The sequence below is a fragment of the Condylostylus longicornis genome, unplaced genomic scaffold (genome assembly GCF_029603195.1).
Source record: "Condylostylus longicornis isolate FDR11 unplaced genomic scaffold, ASM2960319v2 ptg000005l, whole genome shotgun sequence".
Classification (NCBI taxonomy): Eukaryota; Metazoa; Arthropoda; class Insecta; order Diptera; family Dolichopodidae; genus Condylostylus; species Condylostylus longicornis.
Window position 1 is genome coordinate 2,947,647 of NW_026577974.1, and position 27,775 is coordinate 2,975,421.

General features: G+C 25.1%; 1 protein-coding gene across 3 annotated transcripts in view; it reads left to right on the forward strand.

The window, feature by feature from the left end:
* LOC129614850 (protein sickie-like) overlaps nt 1–26,034 on the forward strand; it is a 94,550-nt gene extending 68,516 nt beyond the window's left edge. The window contains exons 3-14 of one of the 3 annotated variants that reach the window (XM_055529798.1): nt 1,501–1,628; nt 1,699–1,813; nt 1,921–3,471; nt 20,544–21,166; nt 21,227–21,371; nt 21,464–21,775; nt 21,857–22,149; nt 22,211–22,362; nt 22,432–24,338; nt 24,401–24,656; nt 24,719–25,198; nt 25,268–26,034. In XM_055529798.1, the coding sequence (XP_055385773.1) occupies nt 1,501–1,628; nt 1,699–1,813; nt 1,921–3,471; nt 20,544–21,166; nt 21,227–21,371; nt 21,464–21,775; nt 21,857–22,149; nt 22,211–22,362; nt 22,432–24,338; nt 24,401–24,656; nt 24,719–25,198; nt 25,268–25,399 (6,094 nt within the window). In that variant the 3' untranslated portion in view covers nt 25,400–26,034. Of the gene's footprint in view, nt 1–1,500; nt 1,629–1,698; nt 1,814–1,920; nt 3,472–11,909; nt 12,055–20,543; nt 21,167–21,226; nt 21,372–21,463; nt 21,776–21,856; nt 22,150–22,210; nt 22,363–22,431; nt 24,339–24,400; nt 24,657–24,718; nt 25,199–25,267 lie in introns of those variants that run through there. The other 2 variants (XM_055529806.1, XM_055529815.1) reach the window with 2 other exon arrangements.
* The last annotated feature ends 1,741 nt before the right edge of the window (nt 26,035–27,775 follow it).

The following is a 27,775-nucleotide window of genomic DNA, read 5'->3' on the forward strand; positions in this document are numbered from 1 at the left end:
AGGAGATACAAATCTTTACAAAAATGCCATCAACACATAAATTTCATAAATACCATTAGTCAAGAACAAGGACATATCGTCTGGGCAGGAAATTTTTGTACCTTTTTTTTTATTTAAAACAATTGCATACATACAAATATCTAAATATACTTACATTAGTAAGTATATTTTAAATATTTCGAACTGGTAAATGGAACGTTATAAAATTTATGTAACAGAAAAGAAAACATGCCTTTCAGATTCCATTCTGGAAAACTTCATTATTTTAATGTTTTTGGAGTAGAAAAAACAATAATAAATATCAGCAAAAAAATGAAAAACAATTCATTTAGCCTTAAACCATTGTAACAGTCTTTTATTTGTCCCCTCATTCCAAAACCTTTTTAATTTAGTCTTAATGCACTATGCTTAGGTACTTAGTATTGCGATTTTTTTTGAAGGATCCTTGTGCACAATTTTATATTGTGCACAAACACTAACGTACACCTACAATTTAATAATAGCATTATAAATATGCAAATATATAAGTAAATTTTTACACGTACATACTTACTCATTTAAATTATAAATGAAATAAGTATAAACTGTTAACAATAAACTTCAACAAATGAGAATTAAGTATATACAAAAGCAAGAAATTTAATAGTGAAACAATCGACTAATAGGGTAGCTTTACGTAACATTAATAATATTATTGTTCTGTTAGCTTCTGTAATAAAGCAAATAGATGTGGAGCGGTCATAATCAACCGCGTTTTGTTTTTTTCTTATTAAGTAAGAATTTAAGGCGGACCTCAGAAAATTTTTCCGTCACATCTATATTCTGCTCTCTCAAAATGAAGATTTCAATTTACAATAGGAAAACAGAAAATTCAACCTCATTTTTCTTTTTAACTTTGTGTTAGAAATGGAACAATAAAACCCTAATAACCTACAATTTATGTTTTATTACTTCTAAGAAATGCAAAACTTTTGTAAAGAAAATTTAAAGAAAAAAAAAGCAACATTATTAATTTTTACTGTCGAAAAACCGGTAATACATTTGGGAAAAGTTGTAGTTCCGTTGTAAAAGTTATAAAAAGATTTTACTTTTTTTTGGGCAGCATAAAGAAAAAAATAAATAATAAAAAATAGTTAAGTTTTCCTTTCTATTCTGGTGTTTTAATTTTGTATACTATTGTTAAGCTAAAGCATTAGAATTTTTTTAACCAACTTAGAAATTTTGAAAGAAAAAAGAAAAGGATATTTTGTGGTCTGCATATTATGCCGTCTCAACCCTCTCTTCAATATTTAAACATTTCCGTAAGAAAATCTGAAAATATTTAAGCACATTTCGAAAGATTTAAAACTTCATTTGTTCTGGATTTAATTTCATTTGATTTTAATAAAAACACTTGTAGATATGTTTGCGTAATCTCTCCTAAAAATAAAAATAATTACTTTAATATAATTTTTAAATTTGAAACCTTATTTATTTAAGTTTTACTAATACATATTACAGGCAAAAATCGACGCCTTATTCCAAAACCAACGGAACAGCGATACCATTACCAGCAACAGTATTAGTGCAACGAAGATGTCCACCGGATAAAGTTAGGCCATTGCCACCAACACCAAATCATGTGCCAAGTAATATTTTATTATAAGTAGCAACAACAGTTGTTCTTAATTTGATTTTGTTATTTTTAATGAATTTCAGGTATACCTGGATTGGCTAAAACTAGCAGTAGTGGCTCTGGATCATTGAATAATTCCCCTATAAATAGTCATCCACATGTTAGTTTACAGTCATCACCGCAGAAAGTTAGTAATGGGTAGGTAAACAATATAACATACTTTTAAACATCTGAAAAATAAACAAATTTGCAAATCTTAAAAACAGTAAATCTATTAAATACATAACTCCTATTTTTCTGTACAGCTTGCGCCAACCGCAATGTAAAATACCGTCTAGTCCATTTACGTCTCCGAAAATGGGTGGGCATTCATCAACAACTTCAACTACAACTTCACCTCACACAACTACTTCATCTTCAAATATGCTGCCTTCGGACAAACCACCTCCATTGCCGGCAGCAAATCCACCTCCACCTAAACATTCAATGCTTGATAAATTCAAATTATTTAAAAGCGAAAAATCATCATCTTCATCAAATTCATCTACTAAATCCGAGCGTACTAGTTCCAGTAGTGGATTTTCTTCTGCTCGTAGTGAAAGGAGCGATTCAAGTTCAAGTCTTAATCATATACCACCTTCAATTACGAAGATGAAAACGACTTCTAAAATATCTACTGCTAATAATGAAATTAATCGTAATAAAGAATCTTCTGTTAAAAAGCATTCAAAACAATCTTCAAATCCTGAGAAAAACTCTTCAAAACAAACAAAAGATAAAAGTCCTGCAAAATCATCTATAAAGGATGAAAAAGGAATAATTAAATCACAAAAAAATTCTTCAAAAAATTCAAATTCTGAACAAGAAAAATTGAAATCAGCACTTAAATCATCATCTTCTGAGCAAAATACAAAATCATCTGATTCAAAATTGAATAGTGGTATGGTGAGATCAAATTCAAGTAACCTATCAAACAATAATAACAACAATAATAACACAGGAATACCAAAACCAATGGCAGCTATTAAAGGACAAACTAAAAATATGCATATCAATTCCGATGATAAATCAAATTTAATGGCAAAAGATTCACAAAAGGACATATCAAAGAATAGCTGTGATAATGGTGTTGTTAATTCACAACAACATAATTCTGAACAATCAAAAACACATATTGTTCGTCCTTTACCTACACATCCGCATCAACATAACGGATTAAATATCAATAACGGATTAGTTCCGTGTATTAAACCAGCACCAATTTTAAATGGTATCCTTAAAAATTGTGACAATGATATAAATTCTTCTAATAGTATCAACAATAATTTGATTAATAACAGAAATATGAAAACGATTGGTGTTGATTTTCAGTCAATTAGTGAAGAAAACAATATAAATGAATCATTGACAATAAATAAATCACCAGCTAAAAGTTTAAATGGTACTAATCCAAATACTGATTCATATGAAGAAGAACAAACTATCAATATAACACCCATGAAACCCTTATTAGAAGGCTATAATAGTCATGTGACAATACTTCCGACACGTACCAATCAAAAAGTTCAATATCTAATTACTGAATATTCAAATGGTGATATTGATATTGGACAAGGTTATATGAGCGATGGTGGGGAAACATTTCGTAAAGTTCCAGTTTTATCTTCAAGATTTCTTGAAATTGATAATGGCTATTTATCGGATGGTAGTATTGGTGCACTAGGAAACCATTTGCAACAGCAGCAACAACAACAACAACAACAGCAATCGCAACCATTAACACCACACCGTGGCAAACATTTTTTAAATGGTTTGAGAGGAAGACAATTATTACCCACAACTATCATAGAAGAAAAGTAAGTTCAAATAATTTTGTTAGCACCATAGCATAAGAATCGACTTTAAACTGTTTTTTTTTTTCCTTATTACTTTTAATATAACCGTTACTACACTGACATCTTACGAGAATTTCTTTAAAATAATTGTTATTGATTTTTAACGAACACGTAAATTTCTATTTGTAATTTATTTTTTTCGTCGTCGTTGAAAAAGTATATTTCTACCACTTCACCACAAAATGTAGATAAAAAATTTATGGTGAATAGTTTATGACTTCACCATATTTTAACGAATAACACACCATAAAAATCCTTGTGAGGAAAGAAATGGTGAAAAAAATGTGAAAAGCCACAAAAGATGATTGTTGTCCGTGCTATATTGCATTGAGGTGAAAAATAGAATAGAAGTGTTAAACCGAAACCCATATTTTGTTAGTCGCGTTACTCCAGGTGATGAGATATTATTGAAAATAGTTTTGTTTTTTTTTTTGTATAAAATATCGAATTTTGAAATTAATTTTAATCAGAAAATTTCAAGATTTCTCAAGAATAATCCATCACGTCAGGTGATGCGGCTAACAGAATATCGGTGTTAATTTCAAATTCAATGCATACTAAGCAGCTGCAGCTAAGCTACTGTCTCAAGCAACAAAAGAACCAATTTTTGTTCTCCGTGAACTAGGGTATACCCCATTCTGGTAATAGAAAATTTGCTTTTAATGAGTAATAGTAGCATACGAGTATTGTTTTATAGTCAAGCAAATGAAAATTCATTTTTATTGTATTCGACTTTCAACTTAAATGAAAATAAATTTCCAATATGTTTGTGACACTTTTAAAATGCAGTACTATTCAAATTAGCTATTTGTTCTGCTATTTGAATAATGTACACTTAAATGTCCTGTGCATAATGATTTCAAAATTTTTTTTTTTGTTTGCATAACAAAATACACAAAAAGTCCTCTATATAATATTATTATTATTAAGTCATTAAGAAATTACATAAAAAACATTCAACCTCATAAACAAATTATTTTTATAAAATACATACAATTTCCAAATATTTTTATATTATAATGCAGTGTTGTGCATATAAAACAAATTTGTTTTAAATTGCAAAAAACTGCGTTAGAATTGTATTTTATATGCTTTGAGTTTGGAAACATAGTTGCATTTAAAATATTTTAATATATTCATAATTATCAATATCATTAATATATTCTCCAGTTTTATAAATTCTGTCCTCATTTCTCATAATGCTTAATATATGCGTATTCTGTTCCCTATAGTTTTCAATATGTATATTTAGTTTTTATTGCTATTTTCAATGGCCATGAAAATTAAAAACCATGTTACTCTTTTCTTGTATCTATATTATTTATGTTACATATTTTAAAAATTATATGAGTCATTCATTTTCTTGTCCCCTTAACATTTTAAAAACACCCGCATTTAGTTTTACTATAGAAAATTTCAATGTTTTATATATACATACACACATTTTCATATCACAATATGAGCATAAATTGAAATGTGAACAAAAACGTATGGGGAAAAAAAAATACATAAATTTTCTAAATATCCTTATTTTTTTTTTCTCTATTTACAAAACCGCCCAATGTTGTCCTTGTTCTGTATTTTATTCTGAAATAAACATAAATCCTTGACTCTTAACTCTTACTTTTCATAATATAGTTTAAAAGAAAATTAAGAAAAAAATAAAAATATAAAAGAATAACAAATAAAACATAAAAATAAAAATATTAAATCTTTTAAAATAACATGTAAAACATTGACACAAAATGTTTTATATCCGGTTCTTTGTATCCTGTTAAATGAAATTCATATAATATTATAGTAAAAAATATAATACATTTTACATGTATGGATGTACGTTGTTGGTATATTAAAACTATGAAAATTCTTCAAGCGTAAAAAATATTATAATGAACTATAAAATATTAAAAATGTGTTGAAAAGTATAGAAAATAATTTTTTATAAAATATATTGTTAGCCTTTATACTTACTTTGTTGGAATATGAAGTTTGGAACTAAAATTAAAATTATAGGTTTTATTAAAATTAATACAGATTGCCGGTCGTATGCAAACATAATAATATTTTTTAGTTTGAAAACAGTTTGTATATTTTGACTAAATGTTATATTAATATTTTGTTATTATTTTCCTTACTCTGAAATATCAAATTGAAGAGTAATAAATTCATTACTTTCAGTAAAAAATATTGGCCACTCATATTTACGTTTTTATTATTTATAGTAATAACATGCAAAATAACATCGAAAAATTTATTAAACTTGTAATATAACATTACATTACATAACATAAAATTTGAGAATTTTAAATATGTAATATTTAAAATTCTCAAATTTTATGTTATGTAATAATAACAGTTCTAAAAAAATACTTAAAAGAATAAGATAAAAAAAGGATAAAAGGATCACAGGGGCCTTATAACATAACATAAATGTAGATTTTAGTTTAAACAACATAAAATTATTTACTGTTATTTATGAGACACAAAATAAACAGTTTTTTGTTTGGCAATGTTTCACATTATCAACATTTTGATAATTTCCCATTATCAACATTTTGGTGAATTTAGAATATAATCGTCATTCGTTTGTTTACTTTCAATTTAAAAGAATTTAAACTCACCATTAACATTAAATAGAATTAAATATTAAACAGAATTATTAGACAGAATTAAATATTATAGAAATTTTAATGTATAGTGTAATGTAAATAAATTAACATATCATTTCCATTTTTAACATAACAGAAAAAAATTTTCATAATAACACCATAAAATCACAATCACAGTCAGTGTAACAATAAAATCCCCTTCTACATTAAAATATGGTGAATAAAAGCAATTAAATATTTAAGGTGAATTTTTATGAAAAAAAAAAATCGTCTAAAATTTTATTTTATTTTATTTTTTTTTTTTATCTAATCGAAAAATAAAAGGTAGAAAAAAAATTTATTATTATCTCTATAATAATAATTTTGTTCAGTAGAAATCGTTCAGTCGGTGAGAAAATAACTGTTAAAAACGAATAAAATTTGAATCGGAGAGAAAATTCGAATTTTTTTTTTTCCTCATTCTATATTGTAAAACTGTTGTACTTTTTCTTACTATTGTTGTTTTGTCATTTCTGTTGCTTTTTTTTGTCTTTTTTTTAATAATAAATAAAACGAAAATGAAAATAATAACGCGAAAAATGTCCTTTTTTTAAAAAATAATAAAAAAAAAATATAATAGAATGAAAACAAAAAAAAAACATCAGCAGTAGTGAAAACAAAAATGTCGGCACCATTTAAAATATTCAATAAAATATCAAAGTATAAAAATACAATATAAAAATAAACAAAAAAAAAAATAATAAAATTGAAAATAATTTCGAAAACTCTACAATTAAAGAAATATTATAAAGGATAATAAAAGGATAACAAAAAAAAAATTTAAATAAAACAAAAACCGAAACAAACAAACAAAAAGGAAAGTAAATGAAAAATTATGAATTTTTTTTGTTGTGTTTCTCTTGTTTTTTTTTGTATCGGGAAAAATCGTTAAATGAGAATAATAACAAAACAAAGAAATCAAAATAATAAAAACAAAAAAAAAATATAGAGAATAAAAATAAATAAAAATAAATAAGAAAAGTTTTTGCATCAAAAAGCAACACAAAATCAAGAGTAAAAAAAAAACAACTACAAAAAATAAAACTAAAGGATCAGGCGAATATTTTTATGTCGTGACGTTTTCTTTTCCTCACTTGTTTTCATCCTGTCCTTTTTTTTTCTCTTCTCTATTTATTATTATTATTATTATTTTTTTCTCATCATATATGAAGTTTGCATGCCGCGCAATAATGGTATATAGGGAACAATATAAAGTTAAAATGACACCATCTATATAAAAAAAAAATAAAAAAAGGAAGAAAAACAAAAAAAAAAATAAGGATAATCATAACTGTAACAGTGTAACATATGTAATATAATGTCTGTTATCTATATACGTGAACATATTTAACACAGCTATATGTGTATATAATGTTATAATGTGATATTTATAATACATACATGTATATATATATATATATATATGTATATAGGATAAATTATAATAATACTCATATAATGTTGGGCAAACTAAATATATACATATGTACTAAATATTATATATACACATAAATAAATGGATATAATAGAATATATATATATTATTCACATATATGATATAGGGATAAATATCTAGATACATATATAAAATATACAGTCGAATCTCCTTAAAGTGAAAATAATTTTTTGTAGTGAATTTATAATTAACGAATGAATTCGAATTTGAAAAGTATTTGGATGAAATTATCAAAAAAATTTTCGATTAAAATACATTCATAAATAGAAAACTTTTAAGCTCTTTTTAAGGCTGATATAAACCAATAAATATTTTATAGTTCGGAAGCAAAATAGGTTAAAAATTCCATTAATTTGATAATATTCCACAGAGCTAATAATTTATAAAGGTTTCATGTGAGGAACTTAAAAAATTCAAGAAAATTCTGTTTACCATACAAAATATAATAAAATAGTTTGGTTAGTTAAACGAGAATTCAAATTATACAGGACTTCGTGTTAGAAGGATTTGACTGTATTTTATTTACAAATTTTATTACTATAGAACATAGTGTGTTTGTCCTTTTCGATGTTTTATTCCTTGTATGTACTTTACTTTTGTGTTTTTTTTTCTTATTCCTTTCGGTTGTTATTATTATTAGTATTTTTCTCTTTTTTATTTTATTATTCACTGATGTGAATTGTGAATGAATTACACACCCTTGTCTGAATATTTTCTATTTTTATTATGGTTTCACTTAAATTTTCTCTTTAAATTTTTTTTTTCGGGTTTTTGTTTTTATTTTTAAATAATTTTGTTTTGTTTTTAGGAAATTTGAAATAAAGATTTTGTGTCTAGCTTTAAATTTTTATATTATATTAAAAAAATATGGGAAGTGGTAAAGTCTTTAAGTGTAAAATGTGTTTAAATTTAAAAAATCAATTTTGAAAGGGTTCCTACAATTTGACTCACTTTTTCACTTTAATTTGGTAGTGCTCTTCAGTTATAAATTTTAAAATTGTTTAATTTGTATAATTAGTAGCGAAAGTATAATTAGTAATCTGGAGCAATTTTCTGCAACTTTTAAATACTTAGATTATTGTTGGCCATCCAGATTATTATTGGCCAGATTATTATTTTAGATTCATGTCCTTAAATTTATTAAAGAAGCTTTTAAGGATTTAAATTAATTTAAATCCTTCAAAGCCTTTTTCTTAACCGTATAAAATATTTCATCCCCACATTCAACTACAGTTTTCAAAAGTTCAAATAATTATTAAAAATTTTCCAAACCTTTTAATTTAAAAAGCAAAAATTTCAATTGCTCTGACCAAATATTTAGAATTAAATTTCATGTCCTTTTCACATTCCATAATTTATTTAATTTAAAAATTGTTATTATTACAATTTTCAAGCATACATATATGAAATTATATAAGTATGTAAATAAATTCATAAATAACACAGTTATATCGATAATGGTGAAGAATATGTAAAATATGAATATTTATAAGGATAATTTTTATGTGAATAAGAATAAAAAAATGAAAAAAAAAATCAAAGAGGAAAAGGGAAGAATTTTCTTTTTGTCGGAAATTTTTGTTTTTTTTTTTCCTTTCTATTTTTTTGTATTCACTGAATTTTCAAGTATTATTGATATAAGTATAATGAAATGAAATAAAAAAAAAATAGGAAAAAGGATATTTGAATAATCTCAAAAGTTTGTTTTTTCCTATACTTACAGAAATAATGAAAATAGTTAAAAAACTTAAAATATTTTCAATGTTTTTTTTTTATTATTTTATTTTAAAAAAAAGTTTGTTTTGTAGTCTGCTGTCTGCCGTATTGAATATTGACATTGTAATAATTATTATCGGAAGATTTCAATTATAATTGGAGAAGTTATTGTTATTGAGAAAAATTTTAAATTAAACAATAAATTTATTTCACCTGCATAGAGAAAAATTTATTTTATTTTATTTGTAATATGAAGTAGAAATAAAAAACATCTTTATACAATTGCAGAACAGAAGGATAATGTCAGAAGCCAAAAAAAAAATTAGATAAAACAAATTTCCCTCCCCAAAACAGGCTTGAACCAGTGAGCCGCCTTTTTCTAGCCGGGTGCTCTCCCAATTTGCTGATAAGGTTTTCATACCACTGTAGCTCAATTGATAGAGCCCCCACCTAGAAAGCGATAGGTCACTGATTCGAGTCCATTTTGGGGAGAGAAATTTTATAATTTTGCTGCCTTGACTATGTTCCTTTGTCTACGTCGCCATCCTTCAAATCTGCAGTTGTTGAATTGAAAATGTTTTCATTATGCATTTATTTCCATTTATATGCGAAATAATCATATAAGAGCAAATGTAATAAATACACGTATAGCTATTTTTTAATAAAATATTTGAAATTAAATATACTACAAAATTAAAATTCTTATTTTAGGTCCAATTAATGAAGGTCAATTAAAAAAAAACAAAACTATTTTGTGTAATGGTTCTCATAGAAACGATGAAAACTCTTTTAATACAAAAAAAAAAGGGAAGGACTTAAAAAAATTTTTATTTCAAACTATTGGCAACCGTCTGATAAACCAATTTATACACTGTTTTGAAAAGAAGAATATGTTCGTTCAATTAATAACAAGTCCTTGGTTTTCTTAAACATTTCTAAAAATGAAAATTTACATTATCTCATACTTATAATCATACCATAAGTATAAAAAAAATTTTAAATATTGATAAACTTTTTAAATTTATTGTTATTAAAGCCGCCCCTCTTTTAATATTAAAACCACAAAATGTGAAACATAAAATGCTTAATATGAAATTTTTTTTTCTTTATTTATTTTAAATATTTGAAAAGGGTTTCAAATTACAAATGATTAAGATTAATGCATTATTTTTGTATAATAGTATATCCTTTCAATTAAAGAAGGACGCTCTCATTATTATAAGTTTTTTTTGTTTAATATTATTATACATATTTTTTGGTTTTATTTTCTTAAATTATTTTGTAAGAGGTCCTTTCATATACATATATACGTTATAAAACTAACAATAATTTAAAATTTTATTAAATTAAAGAAAAAATTCTTTAAATATTTTTTTTAAATGACTTAAATAAATTTATTCATAATAAAATCATTAATATTCAAAGAAAATCAAAATATTTGCATAATAACTACTTGTTTTTGCATATTATGAATGTTACACTTAAATTATACTTATTATAGTATAACACTTAAATTGATTTTCAGACTTAATTGAATTTTAATGTCTTCTTTAGTATAGTGTTTCTCTGATAATGTTTTCTCTCATCACATATCACATTATTTTGTGGGTGTAGGAGAAGAACTGTTAAGATATATAACAGACTAAATTCTCTTAATCATTTTTAATTCGGAATTAAAACTCAAAGAGTCTTCATTTAAGGGCTCATAATATTGCTATTGTGTTGTTTATTGAATGCAAAAATATAATTTAAAATAATTTATTTTTAAATAATTCTGGAGAAAATCCTTTATTTATAGTGTTTAATATATTGAATATAAAAACCGCTTAAAATATAAAAGATTTAAATGTATTGTGAATATATATAACTTATTTATATTGAATTTAATAAACAAATTAAAATTTATTATAAAAAATATAAAAGAAAAAATATTCCTACATAAATTATTTAATATTATTTAGTGAAAATTAATTTATGGAATTAAAAATTTACAATTATTATTTTTCAACAAGTTTATTTTATCCTATATATTGAAAAATAACAAATATTTTTTTCAAATATCAAAATATTAAATAAAAATATTTATGAGATTTATTCTGTGATATTAAAAAAATATATGCATGGTATATATAAAAAAATAGCGATTGTTTACATAATTTAAACGAAATGTGTAAACAATATGTAGAGAGAAAAAAAAGTCATAATCAACCATAATAAAATTCAAATAAATAAAAAATTGTAAAATTAAATTAAAAATTTAATAACAAAATATTATAAAAAAGCATTTATTAAATTATTGATTTCTCATTTTGAATAATAATTCCAAAAAAAATTGCTGGTGCTATAAAAAAACAATTCTTTTGAATTAACAAAAAAATACCAAAATCATTCTTTTTTTATTTTAATTTTTATATAATGTAATAATTTATTTAATTTAGTTTATGAATTATTAATTAATTTAATTAAATAATATATTGAAAATATTCACATAAACTCCTTTTACAAAATATCTTAATGAATAATTAAAAAAAAATTCTATGTACATTTTTTTTGGTAACTAAAATTAAAATTTTAACTTTTCATTTTTTAAATTATTTAAAACTACGTAAATGAAATGAGTATTTATAATATTGTTATATAAAAAAAGGGAGAAAAATTAGGGTTAAATATTTTAAAACTAAAAGGATTATTTTTGCTTAGAAGGATTCAAATTTAATTTTTTAGGTATAAAACAAAAAAAAATTATAAATAATATATTAGTTAAGATAAATTTTTAATTTTAAACAAATTTCTTTTTGAAAATTTTAATTATTTATGTACAATTTATTAATTTTTAATCTTTACTTTAAAAGCCGGTTCTGTATTGATCCACATGAATTGTAAATATTGTACTTTCTAAAATTTCATATAAGTTTATTATAACTAGAATAAATTAAGAGGACTTTTAATATTCTCATATTTTGTTGCTTAAAATCTATTGAAAAATATATTATTTGCTCAATTTTCTCACTGATCATCAACAACACGGCTAGCTAAATAATTATAATGGGAAGATTATATTAGACTTAATAAAACTGACCCGTGTGACTAAGAATTTCGAATATACACATCTTGGGGGACTTTGTTGTAATCTTATTCGTGAGATAATCTGAGCAATTTCGTTCAATGATATTATTCGAAAACAAATTCAAGACAAAGGTAATCGAAGAAATTTTCTTCTAGCAGCAAATTTGATGCTAAATTTATGTATTATTTAAAATAAATATTGAGATTGTCTATAAAAATTTTGATAATCTAATTATAACAAAATTCTAACATTATATTTTTGTTTTTAGGTCAAAAATTTTGAAAGATTGTAATATGGGCTTGTAGATAGTTGGGATATTTGGATGTAGCCGCAGCTAATCGTGGCGTGATGGAATTTAAAATGTATCTCATTTAATATTGAAAAGAAATTTAAATTAACTCGGTTATCTAGTAGATCGGTTTCAGTTAACAGAGTAACCCATTGAACTTACTCCATAATAAATTTCGACGACGTGGGAGGTGAAACTATCGCTATGAAACTATCGCAACCAGATATTGCTAGCTAGTTTGTGGTTTTTGAATATGAGAATGAATTTGATCCCACATACATATTTCTTAAGATTGTTGCTGTCGTGAATCCCACAAAAATTAGCTCATTTTTATAATTAGCTCATTTTAATTAATATTTAAAACAGTTTTGTTGACACAAAATATCTTTAAAATCTCCTTTACAAATACTCACACTGATATGTAATTGTTTATGTGTAAATTTAAATATTCTGATTTACTCGTACAAAATATTAAATTTTCTTTTGAAATTCGTGACTCAGGTTGTATGCTTGTTTTTTCTACATACACTTAACTTCTCTCTTGTTTTATCAATTAAATATTTTTACTTAAAAGATTGATTTAATTTTTCTTTTATCTTCAAATCCATTTTGAATTTGGTAGAATAGTAGACAAATTACAAAAGATAGAAGGAAAATAAATCGACTTTATACAAAAAGGAAAGTTGGTTATTTTCTTTGTTTCATTTTAAGTTGTCCTTAATTTTAATTTACATTAAATTTATCCTCTTCAGCATTAACAAATAAAACGTATACTCCTCTTACACTTAATATATGTATGTATTGCGTATATCTAATGCATATATGTATATGTTTGAAAAACGGAAATACGTTCCGATAATGATTCAAGTTTTGACCCAATTATTTTATTTCTATAGAAAAATACTCCTTTCATACTTATTTTGTACTCGGCCTATTCACAAACAAATACACTTGTGTTTAAAACTTTTTTTTTACGATTTATTTAAAAAAAAAAAGACAAATTTAACTATCATTGAAGAATTATAACAGGATTGTTGACACTACTTTAGGGTTATTGTTTTTGTTTTTAAGTATGAATCGTTATATGTGTATAGAAAAAGGATAAGCAAAGTATGAATCTATATGAAATTCACAGTGATTCCACAAACTAAAATTTTCAAAAATTATTTTTAAAATTATTGCTTGGGAAATGCTTTTTATTAATGTTAAAGATTTTAGTAAAAAAACTCAAAGATGGTGGTTAAAAATGGTTTCGGTTCCATTATGAGAGTAATCTTGCTAATTTGATATTTAAATAAAAATTTTATTAATTGAAGTTTGAAAATTTTAGTGAATATTTTCCAGAGAAATCACTAATTTGCAGGCTCATTGAAAATAGGGAAATACTTTTGGTTCGAACTAACAATAGTTTTAACTTTTTATTGATAAATAATATTGAGAATTTTCAGAAAATTACAATATTGAAGACAATAAATATTTGGTTTGGTTTTTGCCGGTGCAAACATCGTTTACCTCAATTTATAAATAAGAAAGATGATTTGATATAAATTGTAGACGTTAAACCTCGGTGTGAAATATGTAGGTCCATTACTGTTTATAATTTTATATAATATTTTTTTCCTTATTTTCCCTCTATTCTTCTTTTTATTGTTAATATTTTGTTGTCTATAAACAATTGCAGGAAATATTATTTAAATTATATCCTTTTTTTCTTTTTCAACTTCCTTATGCTATGTTGCATATACAACAATTGCAAAAACAGTATTTATGATTCTGCAGCTTTTGCGATATAAAGCAAAAAAAATAAAATAAAAAGAGAACATAGAAATATTTTAAAAAATAGAATATGAGGGCAATAATAAAATAAAAGGAAAATCAAAAGCATAATTGAATTCAAAATTGTTCAGAATATACTAGGTGTTTAAGTTAATGTTCACAGGGTGCTGTCGTGTTTGATATACTTAATTAAATTTTTCAAATTCAAAAATTGTTTATTTTATTAAATATTTTGTAGAATAATGTTTTGAAAAGTAGTTTCTGTAATTAATTAATTATATTTTGAGTTGTGTAATTAACTTTAATGGAAAAAAATGATAAATTATATGAAAATTTTTAATAAGTGTAACATTTGCTTAACTCTGCAGTTTATAACTAAATTCATGTTTTTTGAATATAAATTATTTAGTCATAATTTTATATTTTAATTTCAAATTTGTGTGTTATATGTACTATAATTTCACATTATGAAAAGAGGAACATAAGATTTTCTGTACAATATAATACTAAATTAATGAAATGATTTCAAACACAAGAAAATTATTTTAAAATTATTTAATTAATTAAAACACCCTTTTAAGTGCAAATAAATTAAACAAATAATTTTGTGATCATAATAGTTATTTCTATTATAATTAAATTTTATATATGTACAAATTCTTTTATTGTCCAAACCGTAATTAGGTTTTACTTCTTTTATGTTAATTTTATACCACATTATAGCTGTAGGCTATTTTAATAACATTATTTTGTTTAACAATATATTATAAAATTTTCAAAATGAACATTATTTTCACTGCATTAACATTTTCAAATATAAAAAAATTCTTTTTAAAATCTACAAAATCTAAAAAATTAATTACACATGAAGTTTTTTTTTTTGAACATAATTTAAATAAAAATTCGTAATAAATATTATAACGTGTAATGAAAAATAACGAGTATTGAAAAACTGTTATTCCATTTATCTATTTATAATTAATTCGGAGTAATTTTCTATAAGTACATGTAAATTTTGATGAGTTTGAGTAAAAGTTAGGTTTAATTTTGAGCTGGAACTCGTTTGCATTTAACATGATTTCTGATAAATTTCATTTTAGGATGATCAAGCTTACGTTGTGTGTCTTGTATAATTTTTTTTATTTGCCACTCATCAAGCGAAAGTTTTTATTGAAAGTTTTTGTAATTTTAATTCTTATTTTAAAATTGTAGTGTTTTACTACAAAATTATTATAACCATATAGTTGCATATTTTCTTTACCATTTCGCATCTTTATTGATAACGCTTGCTTTTATAGAAGTTTTAATAAAATAATATTTAATATTTAGTATGATTGCTTTACTAGATTAATGATTTTCTCTAGAATTTCAATACTAATAAACTATTTTCTAAACGAAATCTTTATTTGCTATATGTTTTAGTATATTTTCACATTTTCCACTTTAATTAACAAAAAAAAAAAAACAATGTTATTAAAAAACATCAAATATTTTATTTATGGAAATTGATTTCTCAATTTTAAAAAAGAAAAATTTTTGTTTTTATTCATTAAGTTTTGTTTAATTAGCGAAAAATTATTGTTCCATGTTATGGTTACATAGTATTTCTTCACGAATAGGATACTTAGGGCAAAATGAAATGATTTCTATAAATTAATCGCAAATAATCCTTAAAAATATCATTAATTTTATATTAAAGGTTTTATTTTTGATTAATAAATTTTATTTTTTTCAAAAGCTTATTTTAATGTTTTTACTGGTTGTGTATATTTTTTTGGGCACATAATTTTTTTTTCTATTATTAAATTAGAAATACTTATAAGTATTGGAAAATTATAAAGAAAACGCATAATTCTAATGTTATTTTATAGTTTAAATCTTATTGACCTTATTATTATTGGACTATATATAATGATATCTTATTATGATTTTTAAGTATTTATAAAGAGAGAAAGAACTCATTTATTGAAGGTTCTTTCTTAATATTCTTATTGGAATATAATTATGTACTTAAAAAATTTACTATGGCTTTTATGTTTAAAATGTACATACCATACAATGTCATAGACAAAATAAATTTAATTTCATTATTATTATTGTAATATTGCATTATTATATTTATCTAAAATATCTATCAAAATTGGACAATATTGTATGGTTTTTTTTTTTCTTTTGTTTTACTTTAGTATACATATATGAATATATATGTATAATAATAACGCTGAGAAGCTTATGCTTTAAAATATTTCTTCAATTTTGAATATCTTAAATTTTATATTATTTAAAAAACATGTTCAAATTGTTATTTAAAAAACAATAAAGTAAAATTCGTTATGCATAAAAAGATCAATTTTGAATAAATAATAATTATATAGGGTCGAAAGCAGTTTTAGAATTCTTTCTAAATGTACAATTAATTAATGTTTGATAATTTTGCTTATATTCTGATATTAAGTATATTAACAATATCAAGGACGAAATATTTTTTTTAAATAATAATCAAAGTAATTATAATAAAATTTAAGAATGTTTTTCCTTTCCTTTCAGTTTCTAAATGAAAATTATTATTTAGAATTTTAGTTTGAAATATAAAATTTTAAATTTACAATTTTTAATAATTACGAGCAAGTTTGTGGCTTACTGATATACAAATTAAATACAATAACACGCGCGAATACTTTCACAAAATTTTAAAGTAAATGTGTTTAAGTTGGTGTGAAATTTCTTGTAATAAGAGTAATTAATATAAAATCTTTGAATAAAGAAGTCAATTATAAATTGAAATTATTTTTTATTGTTAATATTATTAGAACTGTTAAGTAAAATTTAAAAATTTTGAGCAGAACATGTACTTATGCTTAGTAATTGAATTTCAAAAATGACTTTAAAATTTTTCTTAATAAAAAAAAAATCTCAATTTTATTTACACTGTATAATAATTAAAGTAAATTAAATGGAAATGCTCTTTTAATTATCATTTAAATTTCAAACATAAAATTTTTTGTTAGTTAGGGGTGTTGTATTAAATTTTTGGTTGGCAATTTATTTAAGAAACTGTTATTAATATTAAAAAAAAATGTCTTGAACACATTTTACATACATAAAAAAGTATATGAAGTTTACATAAAAGAGTTTAAAAGAATTGTATACCTATTTTATTTGATATAGAACATTAATTCGACTCATTCTAACATTTTCAAGAGTGTATACTGAACTAAAGACTAACGGCAATTCGATTGTCGAAATAAACTTAATATATAATTAATTTATAAACATAAATATGTTTTTGCTTGTTATGCCAATATAAACTATCTTATAAATCGTGTAAATGACTAGTTATAAGGAAAGTTTTTCCTTATGTATACTTAATTTTCCCAACACTTATTCCTATTACCTACTTCTTAACCAATTAAAAATCACCTGTGATTTATTGATTGTATTTTCATTTTTAATAAATGTACATATATATACCCACATGCATATATATACATATATTATTTTTAACTTTCAAATTTCTCCCACGTATCTAAGAACTTACAATATATACCTATACAATGTGCTATTAAAATGGTTTTCCTCCTTTTTTTTTACATAATTCTTGTGTATTGATTTTCTTTTTATATTACAAAATGTTTATACATTATTACGTGTTTTTGCTATATATAAAGTATATTATTAATAACTATATTATATTTATGGTCTATATAGCTTGTCTACTGTCACAATAAAATTTCAAAAAATGTGGGTGAATATTTATTATGTATAAATGTACATACATCTAAATATTTCTTTGCTATTGTTTCTTATTCGTATATACATATGTAGGAATACCCTCTCATAGAATAATACTCGGTCATAAATTATTATCCAACACTGATGACATCAATTGTAAATACTAAATGCGTTTTCTATGTACAACGTAGTATACTTTGATATTTTCAAATTAAATGATTTAAAAATGGAATATTAAATTTTATTTTTTTTCTGTTTTAGATCTTGGAAAAAAACTAGTTAGTAGAAGCGATTTGAATTTTGCAAAACATGTTTCATATAGGTATATGTATTTATAATTGAATATTTGAATGTGCTATACTAATAGAATTCATTCTTAAGGATTTCATACTGATTTGATAATATTTGGAATTGGCGGTGAAAATTAACTCATTGATAACTAGTATGCAAAAATTCAGACTTGGAAAATTTTTGAAAAATACAAAGCAGTTGCTTAGGAAGAAATTAAAACAGTTGCTTAAAAACAATTTGAGCATTTCTTAAAAACAAATCTAATGTTACGTTTTACAGTATCAATTGTATTCCATTTACTTCATTGTATTTTGAAATTGCTTTTCATCTCGAATTTTGGACATTAATTCAGATAATAACCTTTTCAGATACGAATCTTTATTAACTTTTCGTTAATTACCGAATTGCCTAATTCGTAGCTATATGTACTTAATAACTTGAATCAATAGAATTTAAACTTTTACTGATACAATTAATTTGTTATACTTAAGTTTGATTTTAATTTATTGCAATAATGAGGACACAAGTTCCATCCGTGCTTGTTTAACAATGGGTTAAAGTGCTTTGCGTGTAATACTAATCAATTTGCCGGTAGAACACTTTTCGCTATGTAAAATTTAAATCAAATTAAATCTAAGTATATAGCCGCAGAATGCATACATACGAGTACAGAGATTATTACAATTATTCTGAAACTAGGTGGGATCGAAATACTTCAAAGAAGAAAAACAATAATATTTTTCATTTCATTTCACTTATTATTCGCACGAGTTTTATCGGTCAAATCATTATTGTACAAATAGAAATATGTACATATACATCGAAGTAAATATTATTAGCTAAAATTTAATTTCATAAGACACCTGTATTTAACATTTTTTTTTTCTTTTAAATAGGGCTTTTTTTATTATAAAGAAACAAAAAAAAAATTACTACAAAATGTAAAAAAAAATTTTTTCATACTTATTTCATTCATAATTGGATTTTCGCCTGTTAAATATTTAAAAAATTTAAGTACATATATATTTATATTATATGTATGTGCTTATACATATGTAATCCTACAAAAAATTTAAAAAATAATTTTTGATTTTTAAGTTGAAAATTATGATATTAAATGAAGTAGTGAGTCTAATAAATTTGGTAGTTTCAACAAATTTTAATTAAAAATATATATCAGGGCGTATTGCTCAAAATTCGACCCAATTATCTAAATAATAATTCGATTATTCTAGAAAGAAAGCCATACGGATTTAAATAATAATTCATATGATGCTTTTCCATATGACTTCTAAGTCATAACCCTTATGGCGATCTTGATTTATTATTCTACGAGTAATACTTTGTATTCTTTATAATGGCCTTGATTTCATATTTGAGAATTTTTTAATGTTCATTGTAAAAATGATAAAAAATTTAAAAACAAATTTTAGGAATTTATTAATTTCTCTGCCTAATCATTATTACAACTAAGTTATCATTTGATTCAAATCAAATGAAAAATTGTTTTTTTTTATTCATATTAATCTCGAAGAAAAGAACTTGACATTCATGTTTAACATATGCTTTTGACATTTAAAATAAGAGAAAAAAAAATAATTTTTTACAAGAAATCAATAAATAAAAAAAAATTATACGTGCAAAAAACATCCTTTTAAAGCTTTTTTCAAAACGGGTTACTAAAAAAGTCCTTGTACAAAATTACAAGGACTTGTAAAGCTTCTTTTTCTAAAAAACATGACTATGAATAATGGCTTAAACCTTTCGGATTATGTCTTAGCTAAATACAAAAGAAAATTCTCCTAGTGACATCTATTGTATAAATAATTAATGTAATGTGGAAAAAAAAAACATTTTAGTACGGTTTTTATCAATGACTAAAAAAAATTCTCAATACGCAACAAAATTTCTGGATTTATTTTTAAATTGAAATAAAAAAAAAATAAGGGTTATCCTTATGTATACTCCCCATTGCCCTTGGGCAACTTATATAACAAAAATTTTTTATATAATATAATCAAACCGCTATATTATACTTACTTCACTTTATACTTTTAGGGCACGTGGAAGCCATGGAAGCTTGGATAGTATTGGTACTGGGACACAGTCATTAAGCTCACCAACTAATGCAATACCAAATCTTATAATTGATAATAATAATAGTAATAGCCCTCCCAGTGTTATTAATTCGCCAAAGGGTAATATAAACGGAAATCAAATCAATTCTGATAGCGATAGCACTAATATGGAATCAAAATGTGATAGTAATCCAAGCAGCCGTTCATCATCTCGTATTGGATTTATTAATGGTCGTGACAATAATAGTCCAAAAATTATGTCAAATGGGAACAATGATTCACTAAATAAATTAACATCAACTGAATCAAATCCAAATCAAAAAATTAAATCTTCGTCACAAAAACAATCTTCATCACCAAGTAAAACGAAAGGTGTTCCTCAGAGTTTTGGTTATATAAAACGAACAAACGGTTCAGCTTTAGGTGTTGTTACAACAACAACTACAACACAATCAATTACAAATGAACAACAAAAAATGATTCAGCAACAACAGCAACATCAACAAGATGTTAATAGAACAGCTCATGTTTCGGGAGTACCAAGAAATAATAAAATAAAAGTATCTGGTGGAACCCAAACACAACAAGCTGAAATTCAAACCAGTTAGTTTTATTAGCCTACAATACTTTTATAAATAATTATTTTTAATTATTTTTTTTTAGAAATACCACCCACCAATCAGCACAGAAGTTTTTCCTTAACAGGACCTGGAGCTACACAATTAAGTCAAGCTATTAGAGAGAGATTAGCTAATGGTTCTTACAGCTTACCAAAACCTGGTACTGAAATGCATATGTTTCAACATAGGTAAATGAAATATTTTAAAAGTGATTTCATTTTTAATTTTTTATAAATACATTTCTTAAAATCAAATTTCGAACTTTATTGGGGCTCTACAGAGTCAAATATCGTCATTCTGGAAAAATTCTTGATGGATCTTTATCCGATACACAAACATATGCTGAAGTTAAACCAGAACAGAGCACTTATGCAATGTGGTTGAAACATAGCAATACTACTTCAAGCAGATTGTCAGCCGGTGATTCAATTGAAAGTTTACAGCATGTTCTTGGATCACCGGCAATGCAACGTCATAGTGCTCATAAATTGATACATCGGAATTCACCAAGTAATCAAATTATTAACAACGGACCAATTGTGGAAGGTGCATACATGCAAAGCCCACGTCTTAATAGAAGTAACAGTATTAGGTTGTTATTTCTTCCATTATTCCATATCTATTTATAAAATTTATTAATTATTATATAAACTTTTATTTGAATTTTATGCAGATCATCCAAATCAGACAAAATGTATTCAACATTAAGCAGTAACCAAAGTGGTGATGTTGACGCCGAACCTTTTTATTGTTTACCAGTTGGTTCAATACAAACTCAAATTCAAAACGGCATTGCTGCGGGTGGGAATTTGGCTAAAATATCACCTTGGAGTCAACCAACATCGCCAACACCCCCTGCAGGGCGGAGTGGTCTTTTGTCCCCAACACATAGTGGTATTTCATCGTCAGGATATAACAGCATAACACCAAGTCATAGATTAACATATCCAAAGCGAAACGATGATAGTAATTTTAAAATTACACTTAAAAAGAATTTTGAAATAAAATACGTTTTAAAAAATTTTAGTTCACGGCAGCACAGCATCGTTATTGTCAGGAGGTAGCTCCCTATATGGATCAGTTGAGGAGCGACAAGCTAATGAAGTTCGCAGATTAAAACGAGAATTAATTGAAGCTAGAGAGCAAGTTATGAGTTTATCAAATCAACTTTCAACAAATGTAAGAATTTCATGCATTCAAAATTTTTTTAAAGCATTTTAGTGTTTATTTCATGAACTTTAATTAAAGGCACATGTGGTTTCGGCTTTTGAACAAAGTTTGTCAAACATGAAACAACGTTTGCAACAACTAACAGAAACTACGGAAAGAAAGGATAGTGAATTAACTGATATGCGACAAACTATTGAATTACTTAGAAAACAATCAATTCAAGCTGGATTAACATCAGCTCATATTCAAAGTATGGGATTACAATCTCAAATTAGTACTGATCAAATTACAAACAGTCCGCGTAAACAAAGTGCTCCAGACAATTTAGAGTATCATAATAAGCAAACAGCAAACGGTGGAACTAACATATCAAGCATGCCGCGTGATTCAATAACTTCTAATCTTTTAGAAATTCAACAAAATAATACCACACGTGGTTCAATATGTTCTTTGAATTCTATTACTTCAGTTAATTCAACTACTCAAGATAAAAAGAAGAAAAAAAGCTGGCTTAAAAGTTCATTTACTAAAGCTTTCTCTAAAAATGCCAAAATTTCTAAGACTGAAAAACATATTTCCAGCATTCCTAACACGCCACAAAAACAACAACAACATAGAGTGAGCGATAGCAATTCTGTTGCGAAACAAATGCTATCTGGAGGAAATAACTGCGGGGATGATTACAATACTTTCAATTCACCAAATCATGTCATAGGAGCGAGTAATACACCATCAAATTCCACGAAATCAAGTCCTCAAAAATGTGTTACTATAATAGAAAATGCCAAACCTCTTGACGCCATAGATTTAGATGGCAATCCAGTTGTTGAGGATCTTAAAAAGCAACTCCGAGAAAAAGATTTAATTTTAACAGACATTCGACTAGAAGCACTAAGTTCAGCTTCACAATTGGAAAGTTTACGAGACACCGTTATGAAAATGAGGGCAGAAATGTTGACACTCAAACAAAACAATGAGCGCCTACAGAAATTGGTTACTAGTAGATCACTCGCTGGTAGTGAAATTTCCTTAAGGAATTCTATTAGTCCTAATGGCTCTATCATCAGTGATTCAAAAAGATATAGTCTTGTTGACTCTTCTCGACCCCACATAGATTTACCGAAGAGTTTGGAGGAAGAAGTTGAAGAAGACAACATACCACCAGCTCCAGCTCCAGAGCCACCACCTCCTTCAACATTACCTATTCAAAAAACAAGTCCTACCACTCATATTGACTTGACGCCGCCTCCACCAGCTATCGAAGCGCCAAGCCCAACACGTTCTCAACCCCCCATATTACCTTCAGTTAGTGAGGATGGACCAGATGTAACTGACGGAAAAAAAATTGAAATAGCCGTGTACCTTGGGCAGCCGGAATCATTTTCGAAATATCTTGAGGAAATAATAGATTCCTCCAACCCCGAGGCAATTTATTCCAATTCAGATTTTCACAAAGATAAAAAAGAATCTGAAGAAATTTATAGCAATGCAGCGACAGAAATAGATGAGAGAATGTATTCTAATCCAAACTTTCATGAATTTGTAATAGCTTGTACATACATTTCTGGCAAGACAACATGGCAAAATTTAGATTATATAGTTAGAAAAACATTTAAAGATTATTTAGCACGTATTGATCCAGGGACCAATTTGGGTTTAAATACAGATTCAATAACTTCGTATCATTTGGGTGAAGCAAAACGTGGTCCTGAAATTGGTTTCCCACAATTACTTCCTTGTGGTTATATTATTGGAAATGTAAAAACTTTATATATATGTCTTCAAGGAGTTGGTAGTTTAGCTTTTGATAGTTTGATACCGCGTAGTATTGTTCATAGATATATCACTTTGTTAACTGAACATCGTCGACTGATATTATGTGGGCCAAGTGGCACTGGTAAATCTTACCTAGCCAGAAAGTTGGCAGAATTTATTGTAGCTCGCGGGGGAAGGAATAATATATCTGAAGCAATTGCTACATTTAAGTAATATTTTTAACTATATTTTATATATCTACCAAGATTAAAATTTTTCAACTTTCTTACAGTGTTGACAATAAATCATCCAAAGAGCTTCGGCAATTTTTAAGTTATATTGGTGAACAAGCATCAATGCCTAATGGAGAATCAGAATTGCCATCTGTGATTATATTAGATAATTTACACCATGCATCTGCTCTTGGAGACGTGTTTTCGTCATTATTAAGTTCGGGTCCAGCAGCGAAATTACCATGCATTATTGGAACAATGTCACAAGCAACATGTAATACAACAAATCTTCAACTTCACCATAATTTCAGATGGGTAACTTTATTTACATATCACATTTTTATATATTTTATAATCATAAAAATTAAAATTCATAGGTTCTGACAGCAAATCATATGGAACCTGTCAAAGGTTTCTTAGGACGTTATTTAAGAAGACGTCTTTACACATTAGAATTACATTCCCAAAATCATCAACCTGAATTAACAGCAGTGTTTGCCTGGCTACCAACTGTTTGGCAACATATTAATCGATTTTTAGAAATTCACAGTAGCAGTGATGTCACCATTGGACCGAGATTATTCCTCTCGTGTCCATTAAATTTAAAAGATTCACAAGTTTGGTTCACCGACATTTGGAACTATCATATTGTACCATATCTAATAGAAGCAGTACGTGAAGGTGTTCAATTATATGGACGTCGTGGTGGTGCATGGAATGATCCATCAACATTTATTAGAGATACTTATCCATGGAAATATGGCCCAGATTCAGTACCAGCACTACGACAAATAAATGCTGACGATGTTGGTTTAGAAGGTTGCGAAATTGGTAAAAGCGATTCGCATGATCCTTTGGTAATTATTTATATTAAAAATGAGTATAATTGAGCATTGCAATGATATTTTATTTTTAAAAATTTTTAGCTTAATATGTTGATACATCTTCAAGAGGCTGCAAATTATTCAGAAAATCAAGAACCAGAATCCGATTGTGTTAGTTTAGATTCAAATTTAACACAGGATAGTTCAGCAGGCGTAGAAAATGAAGTTGAATAGGGAAGAAATTAAAAACAACAATAATAATAAAATAAAATATAATAAATAATGAGTTATTTTCCAAATGAAAGAAGAGCTCACTTAACAATTTCATACTGTGATATTTCGGTGACAAATCTGTTAATTTCAAAATGTTTTTTTTTTTTTGTACTAAGTTATTGCATATTACTTGAGAATGAAAATTTAAATTGGTAGGAATGAATGTAAACCCTAAAGTTAATTAAGTAATAAGGTAGAAAACAAAAACCAATAAAATTATGTAAAGAAAAACAAGTAAAATCAAACCGAACGCTTTGTATGTTAATCAAAAAATTGCAATAAAATAATTGATAAGAATATAAATATTTAAAATATTTTTAAAATAATCTTTGTAAGAAATATGGCGAAGTTCAGAAATTTAAAATGAATAATGGCTAAAATCAACATATAGAAACTGTTGGTACATCTTTAAACCTTTGTAAGTAGCATACGAAAAGTATATTGTGGGAAATATTTTAAAGCAGTCAAACCAGGCAAGTTTAAATTGTTCTATATTATTATTTTTCCTTAATATTATAATATTATTACATGAATGAATCAATTTATTTGATTATGGATCGTTTTAATATTGAAAATAAGAATTAAATTTTCATCGGACAAATTTCGTGGAAATTTTGGATAAAGACCACTTTATAGATTTTTACAGAAACTAAAAAGCTTCTGGTATCTCACATATAATGAAATTTTTGATTTCTTTTGACAATTTTTTTTAAAATATTTTGTATTGAAATTTCAAGATTTACAATCTTATAGACTCTACCCATACATAAAAACATTCTTTTATTAAGTTAATACAGTTAACATAATTTTGAATACCCCTTCAATAAAATTTTGTAAACTCATACCACATACTCTAAATATTATACGCCTTCATCCGCCCATGTACGTACATATATGCCACATTTGTACGCGTTAAAAAATTGTTTTATGACACATTAAATTTTCTTTGAGATCCTTTAAATTAGAACTTGTATAATATGAAAATAAAATAAAAAAAGCCACAAAACGAATTGTATTGAAATGGGTTTTAAATGTTAAATTGTTTCTTCATACGCGTTCCCACCAAAATCAATGATAATCTTATAACACCTTGATATACATTTACTTTTACGAGAACATCGTAAATGTATAACAAAAAGGACATGAAAAAAAAACTGAAGAAGAAATAAAAGTTTTCCAGACACGTTTGTGTTTAGAGAACCTTTACAAAAGAAAACAACAAAATTTTTCTTTTATGAATTTTCTTCTTGTTTTTTTTTTGTGTTTTGTGTTTGTGTTGAATATAAGGATGGTATGAAAAGTTTTTATAATGTCTTTATTATTATGTTGGTACAATATAAAATATTGAATAAAGATTTACCATTATTTTTTTGGTTTGTTTGTCGAATAATAAAGAATAACTTTAAGAAAATTATTAGAAAGTGAAAGTAGAATTGAAAATAATAATTTCATACTTTAATATTATAAAAGAGATTTGAATTGAAAATGATAAAAATTAAGGGGGTAAAATTACAACTTTATAGAATATTAATGTACAAAATGTATATTGTATAAGTAAACCTATTAATTTTAACCCCATTCTACAAACATTTTTTTTTGTTATTTTTGTTTATAAACTAAATGAAAAAAGTTCAAGGCGAAAATTTTCATAAATTACAAAAAAACATTTTTATTTTTTCTTTTTTTTTTCATATAATACATTGTTGTATAATGTATATGTTTATGTAATGCTATACTTACATACATATTTTAATAAGAAAAAAAGGATATGAAAGCAAATCAAAAGATACAATGACGACGGTGGTGATTTATGTGTATGCAAACAACTTTCAATAACTCTTTGAATTTATGTACATAAAACTCAAATATAAATAAAAATCTTGTTTTCTTCGGCCCCCTTCACCTCTTTTTTGTTGCAGATTTATTACAATATAATGAACCTGGGGTATAATAAACAGTAAAACTATTTTTATATTCAAAAACAATTAGTTGTAGAGAATTAGAATCGGTCTTTTGAATATCTTTTTGAAAAAAAACATGTGGAGTTTTAAATTATTTTCATAATTTTTTTAATTTTTAGGATCTCGGCACATAAAAAATTTAAGAGCTAATTATATTTGAAAACTTACAAAAATTTGAGATTCCGTGGAACAATGGATGGATTCACAAATCAATGGTACGAATATGATTCCATGGAATTATTTTCGGATACATAAAAATTTTTTGGTAATTAATAGAATATTTGTAATAAATTGAAGGCTTAAACGAGACCTTTTGCAAGAACTTTGTGAACAATTACGATAGTAAGTTGTTTCCCTAATTATTTGTACTCATTGC